This window comes from Chinchilla lanigera, unplaced genomic scaffold (assembly GCF_000276665.1).
Source record: "Chinchilla lanigera isolate Chin_1 unplaced genomic scaffold, ChiLan1.0 scaffold00075, whole genome shotgun sequence".
NCBI lineage: Eukaryota > Metazoa > Chordata > Mammalia > Rodentia > Chinchillidae > Chinchilla > Chinchilla lanigera.
The window spans coordinates 194,661-220,267 of NW_004955476.1; the positions used below are offsets into that span (position 1 = coordinate 194,661).

Genomic DNA, 25,607 nt, shown 5'->3' on the forward strand with positions numbered 1-25,607 from the left:
GTTGAGGGAATCTGCTTTAAAAACAGTTTAAACAACAAAAAAAAAACTTTTAGCAACAAAACCTATTGCTCTAGTTTCCTGGATTTCTTCTATCTCTCATTTCAGCTTTTTCCCGGTAAGGTATTTAAAATAGCACCTTCACATTGACTTGAGCATAGATGGGTTACTTGTATTTTCTGGTGAGATAAACATTTCTGAAGACCGTTTCTTTTTTAAATTTTTTATTTATTTATTTATAATTTTATTTAAATTTATTGGCACAATTTAGGTACACTGATCACAGTCATTGTAGGGCATTTGTACCTGTACATGGTATAGCTTGATTCTTCTCCTGCCATTCCCATCCCTTTTTCCAACCCCCTTCCCCTCCCTGTTCGCAAAGCTTGGTTTTCATTTTATCCTTCTTTTCTGGTTTTTTCTTTCCCATTCTTCCTTTCCCTTCTTCTTCCCTTTTTCCCTTTTCCTTTTGAATAGCTTCTTCCAGTTTCACAATATCCACTGTACATTTATGTTCTTACGTGCACTGTCAGTAGGCCTTTTCTGTTTGTTGCATTGTTGAATTTTGCTGGGCCTGTGACACAAGGAGCTACCGATCTGAAAACTGCAAAGTTCAGTTAAAAGGGAAGCACAATTAAAAGGGTAGCCTCAGCTCTCGGCTTTCTGCTGTGATCTGGAAAGGATTCGAAATGCACTTACTGGAAGGGGAACAAAGGCTGAGAGGATCAGCGTGTGGCTGGAACTCGGATTTGGGCGTGGGCCGTTGCCTGTGCAGTAATCCTAGTTACAGGAAAAAATATGGCAGAAACTGAGTGTCAAGAAGGCCACCGCTAGGATGAAGGGGAACATCAGATTCCAGAGGGGTGGGGTTAGGCTGGATGCTAAGTCCACTTTTGCTAGACATGGGTTGGGCCTCCAATTACAGTCCACGGAGCTCCATCCAATGTGGAAGTGAATTTCCTTGAGGAAATAAGAGGCAATTTAGGAAAGGAAATTGCACCTTTGGCAAAAATTTTGTGAATACTGTGTTACTACTAGCATCTTTAAAGATACTTCCAGCTATAAAAACAGGGAGCTTTCTTTCTATTAAAGCCTTTGGGTTACCATGTCCCAAGTGTCATCCTATAAATGCCTATAAAACCAATGAATAATAATAGGACCAATGGGGAGAAGACAATTTTGAAAACTGGTGGGTTATGTGGTTGTATTTTCTATCTATTGTTGCAAACAGGATCTTCAAACAGCACACATTTATTATCTCACAGTTTCTGGGGGTCACGACTCTGGACATGGCTTAGGTGAGTCCTCTAATTAATCTCATAAGGCTGCAATCACGGTGGTGGTGGAGGCTGTGATCTCATCTGAGGCTGGACTGGGGAAGGACCTATTCTACGATGCCTCGGTTTGTTGGCAAAGTTCAGTTCCTGGAGGTTATAGATAGGTAGGGCTGGAGATTCCGTTTCTTGCTGGTTGTTGGCTGCAGGCTGTCTCAGCTCCAAGAGGCTGCCCACAGGGCCTTGCCAAGTTGGGTTTCCCGACGTTGTTTCTTAGATTCCTCAAAGCTCACAAGGGAGAAAGACTCCAGTGAGACAGCTGCGATAATCTGATGTAATAACACAACCACGCATACAGTCATGCACATCCTTTATCTTTACTGTATCCTGACTGGAAGCAAGTGACAGGTCCCAGCCTCTCATGGGGAAGGCATCACACAAGGATGTGAACACTAGGAAGTGGGGATCAAGGACTACATCAAAAACCCGGGCGTGGCAGAACTAGGCAGGGCCGTCCTCAAAGCCAACACATCTTTTCCTGTGCATGTGGTTTCCTCAGGGAGGTTCTTCCAGTGGAGAATTGGTGAGGGGAGAAGAACAGAGCCTTGGCCTCTACCCTCTTTAGTTCCGCCAGAGCAGGGGCATGGAAGGAGCCCTGGGATGGTCATTCTATTACCATTCTGTGTATGCCATTCAATCTAGTAGCCTGTATGGAATTCTACCTTCTCTTTATTGCATGGAAATTCTTTACTTATTCGTTTTTCTCAACTGTATTATACGCATTTTAAAAGATAGCAGCAACTTCTTGATATATCAGGGAATGTCTGCATGCCCTTCAAGCAGGATAAAGACAAAGGCAAAGGTACGTTGGAGGAAATTGCTCACGTTCATTTTCTAGTGATATGGAGGGTGAGAGGTCTTTAGGTCAGTGTGAAAATCTGCTTTTTTAGCTGTACTTGGCTGTATAAATAAAACATGTATATTTGAAAGGGGTGACATTTGAATGTTCAAATCATCCCCAAAGCAACGAACGTGCTTGGACCTCCTAGAGTTTCTAGGGTGCGTCCAGAGGCAGATGGAGAACGGATAAAGAAGCCCAGTAAACACTGCTTTAACTGGAGTCTCAGTGACATCGCAGTCCTAACTTGGAGACAGTGCAATTAAAATGTTAGCTGTCTAGAAAGCTAACATGTAGGAAATAGGTATTGTGATGATCCTTTAAGACTGTGACCTGGGAAGGTTCTTGTAGACTCTCAAGATATAATTTGTCACATAACAAGGGCGTGAAGGCAAGGCACATTTAACACATTGTACACAGCTCATTTCTTCTCTTGGAGCTCACTGGGGTGTCACGTGCCAGTTCTCTGACAGTGGAGGAAACTAGAATGTTTACAGCTATTCTTTCTTGGCGCCAACCATCCTGCGTGTGGTTAGAGTTCTAGTGGCAGAGCATCCTCTGTGGACAGCAGGGGCACTGGGACAGGTGCTAACTGTGCCGGGGCAGGACAGGAAGCATCGCAGCTCCTGCTTTCCATCCCCAACCTCCCAGAGTGGGCTGCAGTGCAGATGGGAATTAGACACAGCCTGTCCAAAGCAACGTCCACTAGGGCAATAGTAAGGGTCCCAAGGGGGCAAGAATGTAGGCACTTTCTATCAGTTGCGTATCTGAGGGAACCCAAGATAGACTCTTTACCAAGAATCTGCCTCTGAGATGAAATTTTAATTTTCTCCACGAAGTGCCCTAAGGGGCCAAATGAAAAGGTTAACTACATTTTAGAAAAGTTTTAATTTTAACAATTTAGGATTAAAAATACATCTTATAAATAATTTTTCCATAGACTTGATTGAGGGTTGTTGCAAACTCTACAAAGACATCGCCTGCAACATCAACAGATGAGAGAAATTACAAAAAACAGAGCGACAGCCCTGCTATGTAAAAACACAGCACTGTACACCACGCAGCATTTCCTTTGTGCGAAAAGTTGAGGAGAATGCTATACTATGCATGCCAAAGATATGTACTTAAAGGGAAGTAAACTTTAAGACAGTTACTTGCATAATAGCAAAGGTACAGTTGAAATGATGAATCATCTTCCCCCAGAAGTTAATACACCTTAGTTCAATGTTTTATTTTGACTGAAAGGCTGAAGACAGCCTTGTACAAATGTACATATATATATGTATATGTATATATATGTATGAAAACAAGTATCTGCTTTGATATTGTGTAAACATCCAACATATTTACAGTATTTTTGGAGACTGTATTCTCCAAATCAGTCTGTGCACATCTTCTCTATTAAATAAGTCTTTAGGAAATTAAATTAAGCCAACATCTGTCACTTAGTGGACATCCTCTGTGGAAACTTCCAGTTTTCGCTGTGGGACAAAGAGGGTTCCAAAGGAGGTTTTATTAGCACCATCGAAATCCGCGCAGGATAAGCCAGTTGGTTTGGTTGGTCCACCTGGGGTACGGAAGAAACTTTCGGCCACTAATTGTGACCCTTTGGGTGTCACAGGAACAGGCTGATTAAAAAAGAGAGGAAAGGGAAAAAGGAATTAAAACTACAGAGATGCACCAGCCCTAGCAGACTTGGAAGATCAGATTGATTGGCTAGCGGAAGTCTTAACGAGTTTTGCAATCTCCATCATTTTAAGGGGAGACAAGAACCTCTTGTTAAGCCAATAATATGGACTCTCCGGGGAGTCTTTCTGGGTCTGGAAGGAAGGTTGGCTCTCCCTCCTTCACTCACCCGTTCTTTTCTTCTCCAAAGGAAATAAAAGCGAGTCTCCTATGATAGACAGTTGGGACCCACTAATTCAAGGAATAATGAAATGAACCTCACCTGTTGTGTCCCTGTCACCATGACGGATTGTCCATTTGGTTGGCTCTGGCCCGGGACAGATGAGTCAGAGCTGGTGGCCCTTCCTTGCTGACAGCCTGCATTTTCTGGTACGATACTAATTGCTTCTATTCTCGGGGACACGGGAATGGTTCCGGATCCAGGCCCAGGGCTGGCAGACACCTGCACACCGGGGGAGATGAGTCCCAAGTGCTGCAGGGTGAAGTTTACGATGGCTGAGCTTGGGTTCGGAATGGCAATAGGGTGGCTGGAGGCAAGAGCCGGGCTGTTCCCACCATGGACAGCTGCCACGGAAGTTGGTGAGACCATTAGCTTCAAAGGTGTCACATGAAACGAGGGAAAATTCACAGCAGTGAGTTCAGAGGATGTCACTGGAATAACACCTGGAAAAAAAGGGGGTGGCGGGGGAGAGATCTTAAGAGAACAGGCGTTTGTCTGAGGAGTTTACAAGGCTTAAGAAACTAGAGACTGACTCAGGTTTGAATAGTGTTTCCCACACACTCACCTGCGATTGGGGAGCTGTAGATCCTGCGGTTCGGGGAAAGTGTACCTGAGTTTTCTTTATTAGACAAAATGGATTCTGTGCCCAAGGATGAGCACTGGGTGAGAGGGATTAGGTACCCTGACGGGAACAAGGTCTGGAAAACAGGAGGAAGGGTTTATTTACACACAAATGCTACAGCAAGAAAAACGGCCACAGGGCAGCTGCTGTTTCTCTCCTCAAACCAAAGCCTCCCACGGTTTGGGCTGAGCCATCTGGTTCCTAGAGCACGACACCCTCCTCCATCCCAGTGCTTGTGCTGGATAACACCGATCGTCTATCTTAAATGCCACTGGAGCCTGTGGAGGAGTAGGACTCACCAGCACAATTCCCTCATACGATGACATCCTGACTCCTGTGATCAGACCTCTGGGTGTGGTGTGGTGTGGTGTGGTGCTGCTGGGGTCAAATTTAATGCTGGTGAAAACCACATGCCACACGGAAGGAGTAGTACCTGGCTATTCTTGAATGAGGTGGGATAGTATTTCCCAATGAGTATTCTGAGAGACTCTCGTTTCTGGGGATGCAAGCAGGCATGACTTGATTCATGATCAAATATGTTTGGGAAAGGCTAAATTAAACAAAGGCAAATGGTGTCTTTGTTAGAGAATTTTTAAGAGACTTTAATGATGGCACGCATTATTAACCTGCAAGTGGGGCACACTGCATGGAGCGTTTCCCAGACTACTTTCGGTAGGCTATTAAGGAGGACTAATATTCAAAGAAAATGCTTGAGACAGTGTTGATTTAGAGAAAGAAGTGGCCAAACCACGGCCATGTCCAACCCTTCAGATGCTTCTGTAAAGAAAGCTCTACCGGAACACTGCCACGCCCACTCATTTACGCATCTGGTTGTTCGCCTGCTCAGTGGCAGGGCTACGTAGGTACAACAGAGCCACATGGTCCACAAAGCCAAACAGATTTACTCTCTGGCCCTTTATAGAAAGTTTACTGACCCCTGATTTAGAACAAAGGAATTTATAGACTGTTGTAGACTGCTTGTTCTGGTTTGTTCTGATGAAACCAGTCTTTTACATGAAAACTAAAGTACGCTGGAGTTCAAAAATGACAAAGAAATAGAACTGATTAATTCATATTAGAGACCCAAACATCCTTGAGCAAAAGTGTCATGCAATAAAAAAGTAGGAATACTCGAAACAGCCTGCATGCCCCTCCCACCCTGCCGGTTACTCTCTGTACTTCTCTGAATGGGAAAAGTCTACGTGGGTGGCTGGACTGCCAGCACAGTCTGCTTTGGCCCCATCCTGCTCGGGGCTGGTGAAAGCTAAAAGCAGCTCTCATAAAGTAGGGGCTTCCTTTTATCTTCCTTCCGACATTTCTTCTCTCCATTGTCAAAAAAACAGTCCGCACTTTGATCTGGCTCTTAATAAGTCTTTTCCTTGTGAACTAGTGAACTCAGAATCCACAGAGCTAAAAGTATACCGCAAGATTTAAATTTTGTTTCTTAGGTGCTTGGTAACACTCAAAAGCCTTTGCAGTTGGTACTCTGAAAGCACAGAAGTAGAGAATCCTAAAGGGTGGGTTGACGCCTTTTACATATAGGTGCGCTGAGACCTTCACTCACACTCTCTTGTACAAGTTATTATGATGGCTGTTTCACTCTTTCAGGACTCAGTAAAACCTGTGATACTCTCCCAGTCATCACACTTTTTCAGTTTTCAACTAATTACATTTATTATAAAATCTTTTAACCTACAGTTCTAATTCTGTTTTAAAAAAAATGGTTAGAGCTACTAATTTAGCAGAATGAATGAATCTGACACATTTCCACTCGAATGTCACTGTCATCTCTTCTAGCCTAGAGACGCCCCTCTTCCTCTCATCTCAGACTATGTTATTTTCTCTATCGTTTTCTCACATTCACTGTGTTTATTTTTGTATTGATTTGAACACTGTCTTTTTTTCCATCTCTAGAAGTGTGGATTCTCAGGTAATGTTCCCTGGACTAATTAACACATTGTCTTTGTTCTCTATAGCCTGTGCCAAAGAGAAATGGTCCGAATGGAGTCACAGAGATGAAAAAAAGAAAAGAAAAAGAAGCAAGGGGACATGGGAAATGTACCCAACACAAACACAATCCTGATGACTCGGGGTACAACAGAAGACCATCCTGAAATCATCCCCACTGGCCCAAAGAGACTAATGGACCTCCCGGAACAGCGAGCCTGGCGATTTTCTCCCTAGCATGTGCACTAAGTGCAAGACAATACATGATAATAGATGTTCTGAATGGTGTTCATAAGGCCATCCTCAGGGAAGCTTTGACAAACTCTAAGCTTCCTTAATACTACAGTTACAGATAATGCCCTGCAGCTGATACGGCGTCTTAACAGGATCACAAGCCCCTTTATGTATATCATCACGGAATAAACTCACTTAATCCCACAAACACTGAGATATGGCCATCGGGCAAGTACTCAGGAGTACTGCCCACTGGGGGCGGGTGCTGGGTTAGATGTGATCCAGAGCAAGCAGGAAAAAATTGGTGGAATAAATTCACTATAGACGAGGAAAAGAAAAAAAGATGTGGATAAGTCAAATAACTTGAGTTAACAGCAGGGACAAAATGAGAGATTAATTTCTGCTCCCATGTACAGTGGTATTTATGTGATGAGAATGCGTCTCCTATATAATCGTCCTAATAGAGGAAAACCAGACAATGTATGTAAAAGTACCTAATACCTGGGCCATCTGCTATGTGGGTAAATATCCAATAAATATTAATTCTTTCCAGACCTAATCTCCACCTGGGAAAAAAATTATCTAGAATGTCAACATCTTTAGAAACTGGTGTATCCAATATACCTCCACTTTGCCAAGGTCAGTTTGATTTCTCTATTTACACAAAATAGAAATTGCCAGATAAAAAGTAAAAACGGGGAACAAATTATCTTCTAGGCGACAGATGTCAGTTCCATGACATCAAACAAACATTGGGGAATGACTCAGAAAGGAGGAGTTACAGGAACCCTGGATGCATCCATCCATCTGGGATTAGGTCTGTTTATAAATTATTTACAACTTTCATGACAGGTGTTTGCATTCCAGCGTGATGGAGAAACGGACCGAAGGACAGCCACCTGCGGTGCTCTAAAAAGAGAGCAAGTAATCCCTTCCTCCAAAGGTTAAAAATGTCTCTGCCGTCATCCTGGTCAGGGGATTAGCTGTCTGGACCTCATTTGGGTTACGGGACGCTAAGGAACAGTTCTTTGTCTGCTGAGACACTGCTCTTTGCTTTGGTAAATTTCACAAGTCCCTAGATTGTCCCCGAACTGAGCAGGGAATTCCTACAATTTTAAAGCACAATTCAAGGTCGTACTTACCGCAGACACATTTTCAAGTCCTTTTAGGTCCTCTTTGTATTTCTTGTTAGAAATACAGTCCTCAAACGTGCTGGACCTCTTAGAGCCCCTTTCTCCAGGTGCCTCCCTGGTTCGGTTCTTTGCACCTTGTCGCTCCGGTGCTAGCAGTAAGCTTCCAGATCTGGAGGAGCCACTGGCCCGCGGGGTATTGTTGGTGGTCTTCTCGGTGGAGGCATCTGTGGATTCTTTTGCTCCGGCAGCTTTAGAGCAGTGAGAGGGACAGACTGTCGGGCTCAGACCTTGGGGCGGTGTCATGGTTTGGGCTTGGGCAGGTTGCAAGTAGATAGCATAGGATGGGCCGGAAGGGGTCTGAGGTAGGATCACGGGCACAGCAGGTGACAACGGGCTTGGGACCAGGGGGAGCACGCCCAGGGGCTGGATGAGGGATGGTGTCGTCAGCTCCAGCTCAGCCTTTGCTGATGCATCCACCGGGGCCACTGGCTTGCAGTGCCCGGATCTTGCTAGCTGTACTTTCATTTTCTTTCTGGGTTCACTGAAAGATAAGATTCAAACATGACACAAAGGAAATACATTTTCTCCTCAGTGTTCTTTCATTTTAAGCCTCGGGTTGAAGCCGCATTTCTGTGATAGTTGCTGTACTGACTGAGCCGGAGATACAGAAAAGATCACCTCCCTAATTTCCAAGGCTGGTGCCATGATCACAGAAGGTAAGCAACTTTTTTTTTAAGTTTAATGTTTTTTATCAATCCACGTTTGTAGTACCTGGTGTTTACCTTCCTCGTGTGGACTAGGTACATATACACAACATGTCTTAAATCTTTTCCCTCTCCTCCCTCCAGTTCTTGATTCTTTTCCCATTTGAGAAAAATCTATCTCCCTACTTCCTACTTAATCTATCTTTTATTTTGCTCAGTATTTATTTGTGTTTCTCATATAATAGAATGCAGTATTTAAGCGTGTGTGTCTGATTTATTTCACTTAACATTATGGTCACAAGGTGCATCCATTTTCCCGCAAATGATTGAAGTTTATCTTTTTTTTTATGGCAGAGTAATACTCTGTAGTGTGTAAATACATTTTCTTTATGCATTCATCTGTAGATGGGCATATCGGTTGCTTCCAAGATTTAGCTACTATGAATTGTGCTGCTATAAACATGGGTATGAATGTATCACTGTAATATAATGTCTTTAACTCTTCCGGGAGCATACCTAGCAGGAAAATAGCTGGGTCAAATGGAATTTCTAGCTTTAGTTTTTTTAAGGAATCACCATACTGATTGTACTAGTTTACATTCCCACCGGCAGTTCCAACAATGCAATGTAAAAGTAAATCATCCCATCACTAAAGAGCATTGTCAACCTACCTGGATTGCTCTTCTAACTGCATTTTGCAAATAGCTGCGAGTTGAGCCATTTTATTTGGGAAGGGTGGAGAATTCTGAGAACTCTCAGCTGGTAAAATAGAAAGAGGGTGGGTGGTCAAAGCTAAGAAATAAATGTTCACACAAAGCCTCATCCTAGACAAAAGAACAGAAAACATGCACCTGCCTCTGAAGTTACACAGCAATCTAATAGCAAACCCCACAAATTACTTTTTACTCTTGCAATTCACATGTAATTTAGCTTAACGAGTCTGCAGGTTTGGGTCTATAGATATTGAACCAATTCCTTTAGCAAATATTGCAGTGACCCAGTAAGCTATATATATTAAAAAAGCACAGAAAGAGGAATGAGCCGCAGCATTCCTGGGATACACACCTTTGCTGCTCTTCACAGGGCTACTGGGGGCAGAATTTATCTTTCTCCGATCACTCTCTATACTCTTCACCAGCTTGATAAGAGACGGGTGTCGTGTAAAGTTTGGTTTCCCGCGTGTGGAGAAGAGGTTTTTGGCACAGTTCTCTTTGGCAGACCGCCTCACCTCCAGATCAGAGGTGGCGGAAGGAAGGGCTGGGCTGGAGCCTGGAACAGAAAAGGTTACTGTATTAAAGTCTAGCGGAGGGCTGGGGATTTAGCTCAGTAGCATAGTGCCTGCCTGGCAAGCGCAAGGTCGTGAGTTCGACTCCCGGTGCCGGAAAAAAAAAACAAAAACAATCACAACAACAAAAGTCTGGCGGTCTGGCTTCCTTCTGGGATATGAAATCACAGTGTAGTTCAAATTTTAGGGATAAAAGCGGTTGACAGTTGTAAAGCACCAGCTATGCGCTACTGTCCAGGGGTGCTTTATATATGTGACCTTGTTTATCTTATTCATTGAATTCTGAGATCTGATATTTCATGATGTATCTCTGAAACCACACCTATAGTGAGTGTCGCTTGGTACCTGGGGGGATGGGTTACAGAATCCCCTCCAGTATCAAAATCTGCTAATGCTCAAGCTCTGTATATAAAATGTCACAATATTTGCCCATAACCTATGCACATTCTCCCATATGCTTTATCATCTCTAGACTATAACACCTAATACTGTAGAATGCACACACTATGTAAATAATTGTCATACATTACTATTTAGGAAGTAACCAGAAAAGGTCTGCACATGTTCAGTATAGCCAAAAGGAAGGAAAAAAACCAAAAAACACATGACTGTGTCAAGCCCTTTGATGTGGGATCTGTGGATGTGGATGTGGATGTGAGAACGGACTGTATCTTATACCAGCGATGTGCTACAGTGTAGTCACTACTGGCTTCTCTTTCTTACTGAAGGCTGGAAAATTCTGTGTCTTGTCATCAGTGAAAGCTGGCGAAATACGGTGATTCTCTCACCAGCTCCACATGGCAGGTACTTCTCAAAGATGACAGCAGAGACAGAGACATGAGCCACTGACTCAAGGTTCCCAGCGGGTGGTACGTGGGCCTGGAATATGGACCAGGGTGGACGAATATGGACCGGCGTTCCAAAGGACCACCTCTCCCTGAGGTTACACCCCAAATCGCAACAGCCCTACAAAAGCGCCACCGTTCTTCCAACTTCACAGGTGAGGACACTGAGGAAACTTGGAGATGTAACTTGCCTGAGGCCACAAAACTAGTAAGTGGCAGAGCTGGGATTGAAACTTAGTCTCTCTGTGCTCCAAGTTCTTGTCATTTTCCAGTGATTCTGGGTGGGGATCTTTGGCGGAAGGCAAAACGTCAGCACTGCAGAACTGAGATGTGGACTAGAGATATCTACCTTGAAAGCAGAATGAACTTAGATCATTTCCCCACGTGTGCAGGTCCTGTTGTGCTCACGGAGCAGCAGAGCAGCAGCAGGAGTTGTGTCTAATGATGGGGTGCTTTCAACTTTTCAAGTCCTTTCATTTACAAATTTGACTTCCTGGACACAGCATGGGACGGGGTTATAGACCTTAAGGTGTTGATGGAACTGCTAGTCAAGCTTCTATGTTGGCACTCAACACTTTTTTTTCAATCATCTCTCTCTATATCTTTTCCATGTGGGGGTGCAGGAAGACAGAAGGGAGAATCTCCCCAAATGTACATTCACAAAAACAAAGTAAAGGATGAAAATGAATAATTACATACCACTGGCATTTGGACTGATTTCTGGGCCTGTCCATTTAAAAGCTGGTTTTCGACCTCTTTCCTCCGTAACATGAACTTTCTTGATAAGATCCAGGCTACTGAGGACGTTTGCTATATCATACAACCTCCTAATTTTTGCTGGAAATAAAAAAGTATATATCCCTCTTAATAGAATAATGCAGGATCAAAGGATTTTGCTTCATAAGAAATTCATGTAGATTCTAAGAGCTATCCTAACCATCAATGCCAGGCAGGGACATCTGACTCCTTTTAAGTTATTCTAGTATAGTGCTTTAATTAAAACGAAAAAGTAGTTTTAAATATTTAAAAGACAGTGACTGCTGGCCCTGAATTTTGAAATGACAACAGTACAAGTTGCAAAAGGAAAATCTTGATGAGATCGTCCTATTTATAAAAAGTTACCGTTCCCAGGTATCTTCTAATAAGGAGGAGTCAGAAGAATTTTATGAACAGACATAACAGACAGAAATAGATCAGTGATAAATGTATTTCTTTTCTGCTTCTGATAGTTTATAACAAGATTTACTTAATATTGTAAGGGTGGGGCCAGGGGTATAGCTCAGTAGCACAAGTGCCTGCATGGCAAGCACAAGGTCCCGAGTTCAATTCCCAGTACTAAAAAAAAAAAAAAAAAAAAATCATAAGCGTGTAAAATTCTGTACCCCCACAAAATGTGTACATTTTGTAAATAAGAAGCTGTCCTTAGGTCAAGCGTATATTCATTAATTCTATAAATCTCACGAATCTTAAAGTTTCAGAAAGCCTATTTACTTCCAACTTGTTAGCATAAACTTATAAATCTAAACTCCTGCTTCACAGCCAGGAGAGAAAGTACTGAATTTCCTGGGGCTTCAGCAAATTACACAGCTGCAATTCCTGGAATAGCTTCTAAGGCTGTGACTAACCAGGGAAACAGAGCTGAAAACAGTGACTCAGAAAACACAGGCGACCCATCAGTAGAATCAGAATGTCTGTTTTCAAATTGCAGGTCTCCTAACCCCACTGCCAGCATCATTACCCTTATTCTCTACTTAACTGTCACTATTGGCCACAGGACATCTGAACATACTGTCGCGGGACCAGTACAGCTTTATAGGACAGCATGGCATCTTGGTGTGAGGGCCCCAAGCAATCCCTAGAGCCTCTGGGGTCCCTTGGGCCAGCTCTTCCTCACCATACAGCTGGGTCCTGTGAGTGGCCGCCATCCAGGTTAGCCCCCCCGCAGAGATGGGCATGCAACAGACTCCCCGTGCACTGAGCACCTCTGCCCACACCTTCTCTCTGCTCCTCGCATGGAGCTTCCTGAAAATCTGGCTTGGCCAGAGGGACGGAGCTGTGTTAGGAACCCAATCCATGGTTCCATCCGAACTCAGAACAGGTCAGCTGGCTAAAATCATTCCTTCGAAAGGCAAACTCTATTACAGGTCACTTTAGAGGTCAATTTTATAACAGCTATTTGTACTCTCATAGCGCAGCATGAGTGGAAAGAACGGATCTAGGACTCGATCTTACTGTACAATTTACTGCTCATTTATACCCCACAGGACAGATTCTCCTAGTATAAAAAGGGCCCAGTGTTAAAGTATCAGATAAAGTCAAAGCACAAATAAGAATAATTTTTCCTATCTTTGACTCCTACGAGGTAACTAAAGCTATTAGAGCTGCTTGGGGGACGTGAAGATAACTAGAGATCTGTTCAGATGCCCAAGACTCTTAAAAATCAGCTGATAACTGAGACTATTGTTCCCAAACAGGCCCCGAACTCCATGATTCTGACACTTACTTTTAAACTTGCTTTTATCCAGGTCTTCCACATGGTCCTCCCCAATTAGAATCTTGGCAGCAATTTCTAGGCTGACGATCTGTGGCGTTGACACCAAAAACAGCATCACAAACTTCTGGCTCATCACTCTTAAGGACTTGTCTTTGCGGCTGTTTACAGAAGCTTTGGAGAAGGATGAGGATTAGAGAATTAAAATTCATGAAGGGACAAGTGACTTCTAAAGTAACAAGGCTAAAAATACCACCACCTGATCATCCAGCTGACAACTGCAGCATTTTGACATTAAAAGCCGCAGTAGCGGTAGAATAGTGTTTTCCATGAGGTCTTTTTTTGGAGACCCTTCAGAAAAGCCACACAGTCTCGGGTTTTTTTTGAGACAGGGTCTCTCCATGCAGTGCAGGCTGACCTTGAACTTGCTGATGTAGCCCAGGACGGCCTCAAACTTGTGGTGATCCTCCTGCCTCAGCTTCCTGAGTAGTGGGATTACAGGCACGCGCCAGCACACCCAGCTAACCTGGACTTTTCCATACCATGTCTCACCTGCCCGAAATTCCAAGCCAGGGAGTTCAACGAAACACATCTCTGTATGTCCATTCTGGCCAGCATTTGATTTGATGATGTGATCTTCTATACTGTAACTCTTAATGAAGTCAAACTCTTGCTCATATTCTTTCTTTTTGATCATCATAATCTGCTCGGCGTACTTATTCTCTTCCCCGACGCTCTTCAGAGTCCCAAGGGTTTTGTTGAGATTATGTCGCCCGTGCCAAGTGTACCTGTTTTTGGCGAGTCGGCTCACCATGTGTAAACTCTCTAGGACGTTCACGATATCGTAAATTCGTCGACGTTCAACATCTATGAAGAAGAAGAAATTGTGTGTCACTAGGGTCAGACTTTTGTAATGTGTTTAGAACTGAGTAAATTTTCTTCTGTAGTATTTTTAGTCAGTAGGTTCTGGATAATATAATTTTATTTACTGTACGCACATACTCTTAACAAGTTGTTTGTTGAGAACAACATGTACAGATGAATTAATATGAATAAGAAAGACAACATCTATTGAGGACCTAGTATGTGCCACACAGCGTCAAGACATTTCTGCTCTAACTTGTGAAGTAGGTATAAATATCTCACCTTAAGAATGACATAGAGAGGGGCTGGGGATTTAGCTCAGCGGCACAGTGCCTGCCTGGCGAGCACAAGGTCGTGAGTTTGATTCCCAGTACCAGGAAAAAAAAAAACAAAAAGCAAAAAGAACAATGACATAGAGGATAAACCAGAGAAGGGAGCTCATCCCATAGACAAGCCAGAAAGTGGCAAAACAAAGTCTTTTTATACTCCAAATTCCATTCACGCTACCTTCCTAACACACACACACACACACATACACACACACACACACACACACACACACGCCTACAGTAATCACATTATTGGTACAAAGTGCTGAGATTTCAGAAAAGTGTAAAGACCACGATGTTTTCTAAAAATTCACATTAAAAAAATAGAAAATTATATCCCTTTTTGGGTCTAACTGTGCTTACTTCCTAGCTACCGTTAACAATGTGATATTGGTAATTCTGACTCCTATCCATCTAGTTAAATTGACTTTTCAGCATTATGCAGTGTTACGTTTCTCTTTTTTCCAAAAATTTACTACCAATGTTGATTCTCATTCAAATATTTGATGAAAAAAAAAACCAAAAACAAAAAACAAATATTTGATGAAATCTGGCCTTTCTAGCAAAGTACTTAACAAAACACTCCTTCAAGAAGGGTGCCCCCTAGTGGCCTCTCGCTGCTCCTGGAACCTTCCTGACAAGCCCCTGCCTGAAAGCCGAGGTCGGGGCTGCCTTCTGTTCAGCCCTTCTTCCTGATGTCCTCATAGGCCCCTGCCTTGCCTCTTTCTTTCAAGTCCTGGCTCAGACGTCAACTCAGTAAGGCCTGACCTGACCACTTAATTTAAAATTGTAAGGCACTGCTGATCCTTCCACCCTGCTCTATTTCACTGTAGCATGTTACTACCTTCTGAACTTCACCATCACGTTAGGTCCTTTGTTCTGTACCTACTGCCGCTCTCAGATGTAGGTTCCCCAGAGAAGGGGTTCTGCCCTTTCTGTTCTATTCTGAGCTCCTAGAACACTGCCTGGCACTCAGGTGATCAATAGATAGCTGCTGGATTAAAGGGTACTCCTACTGATGTATGGGAAGGGGAGATGAATGTGTCATAGTCTTAAAATGTGAAATAAAACTGATATTTATAAACACGTATTAGAAACGTAAAACTTTTCTCCACGGGTGATATCCAGACACTAAAGTGTATTATCCTGCATAGCACACCTCTCCGAGCATTAGATTAAGATATGTACGTGACTCCAAAGATACACCCAAGCTTAGTACAGGCCCCTTTTTAGCTGTAACCTGATGCAGGTCAATGATGAAAGGAGCAAAAGAGAGTGGAACATAACTTTTGCCAGCCACAGAACATTCCAGAAACCCATCGCTCCTCAGACTAGCGGTGGCTGCGTGGCAGGGGATACACGAGTCCTCATATCACTCACAGAAGCTGGCCCTGCATTTAGCTATGACGATATGTATGAGCTTCCCAAGGAGAAGCCAAAGTGAAAGTGCAGAGTTGTAGCTGATAGTGAAACAAGTTATAAAACATTGTTGCCTCCTAGCAAAGCTTTAGAGACCCTATAATCAGAAGCAACCCCCACAGTGGCTTCCTTTGCCTCTAAGATTTACTGAAGTTATAAAGTATTCACCTTTATTCTTAAATGAGAAAGACTTTAGAACCTAATTTCCACGTGGCCTTATGTGCGCCTGTTACACACTGGCTCTGAAGGAGTTAAGTCCATAAAGTCACTTTAATTATTAACCGTTTTCAGCAAGCTCTCCGCATACTTACTGAGCTCTTCTGCAACTTCATCAAGACAGATGTCGTTATTCACAGCAGGGTTAGGGTACTTAGGGTATCGCGCTAAGAACTTGTGACACAACAGCCCTAAACTTTTCTCTTTTCGACTTGGTTGAGACTTCTCATATTCATCTCCAGATAAGTGTTCCTACAAAGGAAAAGGCATACAATGTCTTACTAGTAAATAAAGTGTGACAGATTTACTAGGGGGCATCTGCGCTTAATGACTAATACCACTTACACACATGTTTAGCTTGGACAGCTGCAAAGTTTGGGGTAGGAAAAAAAGGGTGCGTGGGGGGATGCGGTACACATGAGCTTTGGCAAATCTGCAAGGGAAGCCTGAAATGAAAATTGCTCGAATGTTCAGAATTCCTGGTGCAATATCTGACAGGGTCCGCGTATTTCTGGTACTCAGAAGGAGGTCAGCAACAGTCCCTGAGTAGCAAGACTTCCTATTGTGGATACTTTTGTGCCAGCTTCAAATACCCAACGAACCCTAGGCTCCACCCATGAAAACCTACGTGTAAACAGTCTTTGGCCTCAGGTAATCCCCTTCTGTTGTCAAACAGCCCTCTTTTCTGATCTCTGCTGCGGATCTCTGGGCTCACGGCACTGATAAGCATTTTCAAATTGGCTGTTGGTGTCCATGGTTCTCCCTGGGAGACTTCCTTGGGCTTGGTGGGCGTGGTCAAAGGGCCCAGGTTAGGAGAGGGCAGGTCAGTGGCCGGTGGGACATTCTCCTTGGTGGACTCCTTCAGGGGTGACTTCATCAGTCCCCTTTTGTGTGGCTCAATAAAAAGATTTTCCTGGTTCAGAAGAAGTAGTTAAAAATCTATTGTAAGACAGGATTTATCAGATGGCTTTAACATCTAAAAACTGTACAATGCATAGAACAGTGCCGAGGAGAAAATGCCAAATGAGACTATAAATTTGATTTAAATTAATGAGTGCATTCCAATAATCACTTGACACTTCCTGTCCATTCCAATAGTTAAACTTCCTGCTTTTAATTTTGTAAAAAGCATGGACCTAAATGTTTTCATCTTCCAAGAATTAAAAAAAATATTAAAATATAACTTTAGCTCTTTTGAAACAATTTTAGATTTAGAGAAGAGTTGCAGATGTGACAGTCCCCAAACACCCTCCACTCATCTTCTTCTAACAAGATTGATACACTCAATTGATCTCAAGCTCTAGACACAACCTTTACACCAGAAACTAATAAATAAGGCCTCTAGGGCAGAAACCATTATCCATTTAGCATAATGGCTGCATGCAGTAGATCCTCAATAAAACACCAAACATGCACAAGGGCTGAGCAGACTTATCAGGAAAATCTAGAGTGCCTAAGAGAACGACTTCTGGCCAGAAACATCTGCTCTTTGAATGTATACCTTCTAACTTTACAGATGGAGAAAGTGGGTCAAGGGAAGTAAAAGGAGCTACCCAAGGTAACAAAGCTAGTTCCTGGCAGAAGGAGGGCTGCCACTGAGACAAGAGGGTAAGTTAATGGCATTTCATAAATAAGAATAATGAAGGCTATGTCCTTTCCACTTTCAGACACCAGGGACTTCACACACTATCTGTAACTATTTTAAAGAAAACACTTGGAATGGCAATAAGTGAAAGGACAGAGAGATCCACTGGTTGCCAGTAACTTTGGGAATATGGATTGATGGTACTATTTTACATGTGACACCTGAGGGTTTTTGCTGTCTTTTCACTGAATCTTGTATTCCTATTTGGCAGAAGAGAACACCAGGTGGAGGGAAGTCACAAACGACTAGAACCTTCTTAGTCCAGAAATGCTGCTTCTTACAGGGAAGTTAGTACAACAGATCCTATGGAAGCTGCTTGCGAGCAAGAACACCCAGAACATGTGGGCCCAAGGATGGGCTTTTTCACAGAGTAACAGTGAGTCTCTTATTTAACATCTAAAACTTTCAGAAATTCTTCCTAAAAGTTCACTCGTGTTGTTAATTTATCAGTACCAATCAAGCCAGCCCTATTAGCAATTCCTGTGCAACTTTACAAAATACCTCATAAACAGCATTTTGAGCCCTGATAGGAAACTATCTTTAAAAGAAATCTAATATTGAGTCATATCAAATGTCCTTTCAAATTCCAATTTTTCAAGAATCCTCCTAAGTATTTTCATGTAGCTAATATATTTCAGTATTCTTAAAATTGATTTTCTCTGTTTATCTCTTTGAGACTGCCACCACCTCTCCTCAAAAATTAAATTTCCCTGCCTTCGAGGTTTTTACAAAGAATAACCAAAAAAGGATGACATTAATGACGCTGGAGAATGGAAAACTGAGAAGTTAAATCAGGATGATATTACACTTAAAACTACGGAGTAGAGATTGAAATTAAAAGTACCTTTTCGTTCTCCATTCTGTCAATTTCTCATACATTTAGTGTTTCTTTAAAAATAAAAAATCTGGAATTCCTTCCCAAATCCCAATAGTTCAAGTGGTCCAATCAATTCTATCAAAATTTTTAAAATCCTTAAAGAAAAAAGAAAACGGAAGATCTGCTGAAAATTCACACACAAGAGGCTACAGGAACAAAGACTAACGAAAAGCGACGAATTAAGATAATACTTTTGACCCATCACAGGTAGACTAACAAGGCAGAGACCTGCAGGTAACACAAGTAAATTCCTTCACAAACCCATCTGCTGTCATGGACTTACAGCAACCCGCAGACCCTCCAGACAACCCCCTCCCATCTTTAGAGGTGGACTATTTTCTGGATCCCACCAACTACGCGGTAGAAAGCACCCACCTGTCCCCCGAGCAGGGCTCCGGACTGAGCGCACGAGCCCGGTTCTGGCAGAGCACACACGACTCCAGGTATCTGGATACGAATCTGCATCGAGATGCCTGAATTTCTCCCCTTACACGCACGTGCACAGGCGCGGCAGTAAAGGCTTGGGAAGCTGCTTGATGCGAAACTTCCAAATTCAGCCCCAAAGCTCTAGGCGTACGGCGGGGCATTTAAAGAGCGCCTTATGATTATTTCTCCTTTTTAAAAGACTTCATTAAAGATGCAGAACGTGAAGCACTGGCGCTCAGGTGGCGGGCTCACGACACGAGGTTCGACTCCACCACCGAAGGCTGCCTTTGCTCCGTAAGGCAACCAGGTACGGTCCCCTTGCCACCACCCGCTCAGCGCCCGGGACACTTCCCCTCCTCCTAGCCGACCGCACCGCCCCCGCCGGCCGCCAGCCCGCCGCCCGCCCGACAGTTCCCGGACAGCATCCTCACGGTTTCCAGGGCAACGATTCCCGCCCAATCAGAGGCCGGGTCGCAGGCCTACGATTGGCTGATGCCACCAAGGGCGGGGCCGTACCTTCCGCCTTCGATTTAAAAATTTGGCGCGGAAAGACAGACCGTGGCCGGCGCCGCCCCTTAGAGTTGCGCGGGGCTTGAGCGCGGGCAAACCCGCGCCCGGAACCCCGGCATCCCCGCCCCTCCCCCTCGCTCGCCCCCGCCCCTCTGCGCGGGAGCTCAGCTCCTCCCTCCACGGCCCCCAGCAGAGCGGGAGGCGGGAAACGGCCGCCGCCGCCGCCGCCGCCCGCCCCAGCCCGCTCCCGGGGCCCGCAGGCCCGGCGCCGTGTCCCTCTGCTTCCTGCTGACCTGTCAGTCCACCTCACGGTCGGAGCCGCCGGGGGCCGAATGGGGACCCTGGGCACCCCCTTTCCCGCCCAGGCCCTGGAGCCCGCGTGTCGGGCGATCAGTCAGCCTTTCCGCCGCGCCGAGGTGGGTGCCGGAGGGAAACGCTGGGACCGGGACTGGCGGGCGGACGGGCGGGCAGGGGAGCGTGGCCGTCCTGGAGCAGTCAAGCCCCCGATTTGAAATTAACCCGCTCCCGGCGCGAGCCGATCCCGCGGGCGGGGAGGGCGCTCCCCTCCCCCACCCCGCTCTGCCCGGCCCGGGCCCGCGAGCCAATCCGCGTCTCTCCGCACCGGCCGCCGGCGAATCAGGGTGCAGGCACCGCCCTGTGGTCCCGCCCCCACGGCAGAGTTGGGAGAAAAGTTCTGCAACTTTTTTCCTTTTTTTTTTTTTGCATATACCCCATGCCCATATGCTCAAAGTTGGGGAATAAAATCTTGCCAGCCCAAGGTTTGCGGGCCGGAGCGCGGGCGTCCTGCTATCTCTAGGCTGGGGCGATCCCACTCACCGGCCAGCCCCGGCGGCTCTCACCTAACCTCCGCAGCCCAGCGGGACCATTCCCCCTGCCATCCCGTGGCACGCGTTGTTGTGCTGCCAGCATCGGCCCCACGGCTTCCAGAAAGTGGAAACTGCGAGATGGGAGAAGCTTGAGTACTGTGCGGCCCAGATTCCACGGGCACGGGGCCTCGGCGCGGCCGTGGGAACTCAGGTGTGGAAGGAGGAGGAGTAAAGCCGAAAACCCGCCAAGCCTATCCCGGGATCCCGCGTCTTCTTTTCTCTGCCGTCTCCCCTCGCTGTTTCTTTCCTCTCCGGTCTCTAAGCCTTCGCCGGATCAGCCGGCCGCATTGGGTTTTAGAGTAACAGCACGGTTAGGAGACCCTTGTTTGGCAGAATGGGAAATCAAGGCCGGAGGCGCCCGCACTGCCTTGGCGGTGCCTGGATTGTTTGCACCCGCGTTGGCCGGCTCCGCTATTCTCTGCCTTAAACGGTTCCCTTTTCTGGGGACCGGTACTGGGGTTGCTGGGCCGCACGTGTTGTCTTGCCCAACCGCGCCAAGATCTGGGCGCCCGGCGACTGTTTGGTTAGGGCTCTTCCTCCTTCTCTGCAATCTCTCGTCTTTAAACGCCACACGGCCAGGCCCGGGGCTACGCAGCCCAACTCCCATCGTTTATTTGTGTACCAGTGAATCAGCTTTGTCTGACTTCCTTCATACAACATATTTTTTTAAAAAAATTTTCCTGGACCCGATAAGGGTGGGGTTGCTGAAATCCCGAGCCAGGATCGCGGCGCTGCAGGTACGGGGCCTAGATGGTGAGAGCCGGCACGTCTTCCCGCTGAACGCAACCTCGGGGAGCGGAGGGTGGCCGCCCGGATCGGTTAGCACCGACTTCCCTGGTCCCCTTCTAGTGGCACGCGCCGCTTCGGCAAAGGCTCAAGAACTGCGTAGATTTGAAAGCTGACCTTTTGCGAGTGCCTAGCAAGGGGCGGCCTCCTGTAGCTCTCAGGTGTAAAATAAAGGCCAGAGGTTCACTGCAAGTAGTACAAAGAGCTGGCCCTCGCAGATCCCAGTTATACCTTCTCCGAGCAAGGTGGTGGCTGATGGTGCTTTTGCCTTAGCTGCTGTCTGCCTGGTGACCACTGCCCTCGCCAGCAGTGTTTAGGTTTAGGTTCAACCTACCCCAAGTTTTGACACTGTGAGAGTCCAGTGGTCCATAAGCACCCTTTAGAGGGATTTTTCCAAATCAGCCAGTCTGATGCTCCTGTGTTCAGAGATACAGGGCCATGCGCTCTGCAGGCTCCACCTGCCAAGTACCAACAAGGCAAATAAGCAGGGAGCAGCCACCTGTGATGACACTTCCTGGATAGCATCTCATTTCAGACTCAGCACAGGTGTGAAAACCTGGGTCAGGACCGGAAAGCAAAGGAGGGCACTGTATAAAGTAATAAACCCAAGGTCTTATGGTGAGTGACAGGGCTGGGACTTGAAGTCAAGTCTGTTTAACTTCTCCCGACTTTCGGTCCTCACTTGCTTCATGGGGTAGTTGTACACCATTTTACAGGGAAGAACACTGAGGCACAAAAGGTTTAAGTGATAGCCAGTTTACCTATAGAGCCAGAATTAGAATTGAGGGGTACCAGCTCCCCATTCTTATGTCCCATTCCATTGCTTCTGAAAGCTCCTTGTGAGGGCAATGTTAGTTTCAGGTTAGGCCAGCTCCTAACCATGTTCACTGCTTTCCCTGCTAAAAAAATAGCATTGGTGGGGTATGTTATTCTTGCTTAATGGCGGTTGTCATGTCACACCGAATCCCGGGTACTATCACCAAATTCACTGAATATGATAGAAAGTGATCCGATTAAGAGCTAAATGATATAGTCGTGAAGTCTGAATGACCCTTTCCTGGAAGGTAATTTGAAAAGGAAAGCAAGCTGAAACAATTCCAGTCAAAACCGTATAGTGTGTCGGTTTGAAATTGACCATGAATGTAAAGGGAAGATAGAAGACTACTTAAAACTTACGTTTCCTGCACAACCAAGAAGGAAGGTTCAGGGGACAGGTTTGAAATCGTTTTCCTTACTAGTTATTAATTACATAATCCAAGAGGATGTTCGTGCATTTGCTTCTGGGTGTGTTCACCGTGTTGTGTAATCTGTGCCTCAGCGAGGTTAGGCCAGTTTGTCCACTGGATGCTGCCATCCTTACGGGTTATGTAACTTACAGGTTATGTTGTGTAACCCGTTCAATACTAAATAAAGTATTATGAGAAAAGAGATCAAAGATGAAAGGGAAAAATGAGAATCACGTGAGGTGCCTGGATTCAAAGGTAACATTTGGGATTTCTGAATCATGTCTGTTTGCTTCATCACCAGGGAGCCATACAGTTATGAAAAGAACAGGCAAGACCTTCCCCTGTGATTAGGGCAGATGAGGAGCTAAGGCAGACTTGCTCAACCAGTGGGTTCCTACACCTTCCCTGCCTCCCTCCGCCCCTGCCTCCCGGGTATCGAAGCTTTACTTCCTGAGCCAGTGGGGCATTTTGAGGTTGTGCTCTTTCTGCAGCACGTGTTGGCACTGTCACCACAAAAAAAGCTGTCTTGGGCTTTAAATTGCACTAAGCTCCATGTGCTGCGCTGGATTGCAGCCACTGGCAACCAGATCAGAGCCCCTGCGCCCCCTGCTCCCCCCCGCCCCCCACCCGGGCCCTTTGAACAAGTGGTTACTTCTTTACCTTGCAGATGAATGGTGCGGGATCCAGTCTGGGCAGGGTTTGAAGAGGATGAACTCAAGAAAGGAATCTGTCGTGGGAGAGTCGGCAGCTGCTTATGCTGACTTAGTGGCTGGGTTTTGTCAGAGCTTGTCCTGATACACATGAAAATCCCCAAACCCTCCTGTATTTCCTGTGGAAAGTCCTGATGAGTCTTGGATAGATATCTGCAGCCACAGGCACAGCTGCAGCGTCCGCAGTTGTTGCCACTCACTGAGCAATTATGGTGCCTAAATGTTTTAAATGCTGAGGACTTTTAAAAAACGAGTCTGAGTTCTGTCTTCATTGCAATATTGTACATACAACCTATAGATGGTTGTAGAGCTGAGGATTGTATAAGCTCATGCTTCTTAGGGGACTGGAAGGACACACTTTTCCAGGTTCTAGGGGATTCAAGAAGAATATGTATAGATTGCTTGGAGCAGGGGAGGGAATGTGTTACATAAAAATAATCCTCTTAATGCAGGAATCCAAATAACCTCCCTTCTTGGTAGTTGCTGCTCTTTACGTAAAGCCTGGCAGTGAAAAGTATCCGTGCTGGTTCCCTCCAGGCAGATGTCTCACATCCTGTTTCTGAGCCTAACCCCGTAGATGCATTTCTCTTATAGACACCTCCCACCTTGGCCACCCTGAGCTCGCAGAGGGCGGGGAGAGGGACTTCCCCATCTGTCTGCCTCTCAGCGCCCAGCCGGGTGTCTGACCCAGAGCCGGGGCTTGATGCACGTTGGATGAGTAAAGTCCTACCAAGCACAAGGGTACCTTGTTGTTTCATTTCTTTATGTGCAGTGCCAAGTTCAGCACCTGAAACATGCTTGGTACTTCACAATTTTTGAGTAAGAATGTAGAATTACCACCCCGTTTAAAAGGGTATGTTTCTTATTTTAGCTAGATGTTTTGGTTTTATTTACTTACTCACTGAAAAACAGTATACTGAAACTGATAGAGCTCCAAAGCCCTGAGTTAAGTTCTGGGTGTATACAATGAGTAAAAGAGACAAAATCCTTGCTTTCTTTGAGTTTATAGTCAAGGAGTAGAACAGTGTCCCATGCAGAACATTAGCTGGTGTTCTTTCTTTCTAAGTAGGAGACTTCTTCTGCTACTCTGTGATTCAACAAGTATACTTTTTTACCTATGCTCTACATCTCTTTTAACAGTTTCTGTATTTTTCATCCCTAGGAGTCCAAGATATGTTCTCCCCTTTCAACCCACATATATATGTTACTTGCCTAGGGACCATACTGGTATCAACTACAGGATACAGGGGCTGTGCTTGGGATCCCAGTGACAAAGCCAGCGGTTCCCTTAACTCATGACCTTTTGCCCCTCTTTCCCTCTCCTCTTTCTTTACCAGAGATGCGGACTTCATTTGAACAGTTGTTTCTCTGAGTCCTTCAAGATTGCTGGTTTGGAGTCACTGGCGGCATCTCTCTTTCTCCTGGAGGGATCGGCAGAGATGCTGCTGTGAAGCCTCAGCAGGCTCTCCATGGTCCTGGAGCTGGGCAATGAGCAGGTAGAACAGACTGCTGTCAGGCTGGGGCAGCCCTTCCTCTGGAAGGTTGTAGGCAGTCGCCGAGCACTCTTACAATGCTGTCCTCCCCAAAACCAGGGTGAGTGTCTTCCCACTCCCGGGCACATGTGACTACTCCCTTAAAGTCATGGTTTTTCAGATCTTACTGGATTTAACATGCTCCAGAATACCAGAAACACTGTGGTAGAGCTTTTATTGCTCACTGAACTGCTTTGTCATACAAAACTGAGATGGAACAGGACCCATGTAAATTAATTCTCTTGACAATAACCTTAAGATCGTCTGAAAATAGATAACTACGCTCTCCACCTTAATTGAAAATGTTCAATAAAAGCTCATAGCACTTATCAATGTGGAAGTTGCTTGCAGTTAATCAATCCACTTGTGGTTGTACTTATTAATGAACTGCATTAGAATTTCCCCACAACATGGATAGTACTAGATGTTTTTTAAACAGTGCTAAGCTTTGAAATAAAAATGTATTGTTCTAATGTTAACTTGTAGGATATAAAATGACATTATTTTTCATCAGTAAAGATATTGGTAAACCAAAATGTTGGATGCCAGCCTCCCCAGCATCACTGTGACAACAATGTTATTTATATCTGTGTCACACTGTAGATGGATGCTTTTCAGAAACTCAGGGTCCGGAAAACAGGCATCTTCTGGCCGGTCATCGTTTCCCTGAGACAGGATCAGATGTGGACAGAAGTGAGGACTTCGACGCAGACCTTGCTTGGTGGAAAGCCCATCTTTTCCTCATAGCTGGGAAGCCACGGGCAAATTACTTAAACTCTGTCGATCTCCTCCCCAAACTCCTCCCTGTCTCCTGTCTTCTCAATAAAAGGGGAATTAAAATACA

The 25,607-nt window shown here is 45.2% G+C and overlaps 2 protein-coding genes and 1 long non-coding RNA gene across 7 annotated transcripts; 2 read left to right on the forward strand and 1 right to left on the reverse strand.

Moving 5' to 3' along the window:
* Window positions 1-3,038: 3,038 nt before the first annotated feature.
* On the reverse strand, window positions 3,039-20,567 carry E2f8 (E2F transcription factor 8). Of its 5 annotated transcripts, none has more exons than XM_005401715.2 (13): window positions 20,483-20,567; window positions 18,654-18,781; window positions 16,793-17,077; window positions 16,260-16,416; window positions 13,889-14,203; window positions 13,349-13,510; window positions 11,545-11,682; window positions 9,781-9,984; window positions 9,387-9,474; window positions 8,021-8,552; window positions 4,641-4,773; window positions 4,118-4,518; window positions 3,039-3,797 (listed from the first exon to the last, which is right to left on the reverse strand). In XM_005401715.2, the coding sequence occupies exons 2-13, from the start codon at window positions 18,666-18,668 to the stop codon at window positions 3,615-3,617; spliced, it is 2,613 nt and encodes an 870-aa protein (XP_005401772.1). In that variant the 5' UTR covers window positions 18,669-18,781; window positions 20,483-20,567; the 3' UTR covers window positions 3,039-3,614. The 5 variants fall into 5 exon arrangements, with proteins under 5 accessions (XP_005401772.1, XP_013358467.1, XP_005401771.1 ...); XM_013503013.1 differs by having other exon boundaries at window positions 20,460-20,544; XM_005401714.2 differs by lacking the exon at window positions 20,483-20,567 and adding an exon at window positions 19,916-20,360.
* On the forward strand, window positions 8,567-13,451 carry LOC102003538. The gene is made up of 3 exons (XR_263615.1): window positions 8,567-8,727; window positions 10,729-11,000; window positions 13,371-13,451. It is a non-coding gene; the product is annotated as an uncharacterized LOC102003538 (long non-coding RNA).
* On the forward strand, window positions 19,223-25,607 carry LOC106146366 (nascent polypeptide-associated complex subunit alpha, muscle-specific form-like). Its single transcript, XM_013502902.1, has 7 exons — window positions 19,223-19,259; window positions 19,312-19,419; window positions 19,476-19,624; window positions 19,692-20,318; window positions 20,440-21,246; window positions 24,569-24,727; window positions 25,367-25,607. Exons 1-6 carry the CDS (start codon window positions 19,223-19,225, stop codon window positions 24,680-24,682), a joined length of 1,842 nt encoding a protein of 613 aa, XP_013358356.1. The 3' UTR covers window positions 24,683-24,727; window positions 25,367-25,607.

Excerpts from the sequence above, each read along its gene's own strand:
- E2f8 (XM_013503012.1), bottom strand. The coding sequence starts at position 19,151 with ATGCAGATTCGTATCCAGATACCTGGAGTCGTGTGTGCTCTGCCAGAA. Across the intron at positions 9,985-11,544 it reads AATCAGTCCAAATGCCAGTG|GCTCCAGCCCAGCCCTTCCT; the intron begins GTATGTAATTAT and ends TTTCTGTTCCAG. Across the intron at positions 8,553-9,386 it reads CAGTTAGAAGAGCAATCCAG|TGAACCCAGAAAGAAAATGA; the intron begins GTAGGTTGACAA and ends CTTATCTTTCAG.
- LOC106146366 (XM_013502902.1), top strand. The coding sequence starts at position 19,223 with ATGCGAAACTTCCAAATTCAGCCCCAAAGCTCTAGGC. Across the intron at positions 19,260-19,311 it reads TCAGCCCCAAAGCTCTAGGC|ACTTCATTAAAGATGCAGAA; the intron begins GTACGGCGGGGC and ends CCTTTTTAAAAG. Across the intron at positions 19,420-19,475 it reads TTGCTCCGTAAGGCAACCAG|CCGACCGCACCGCCCCCGCC; the intron begins GTACGGTCCCCT and ends CCCTCCTCCTAG.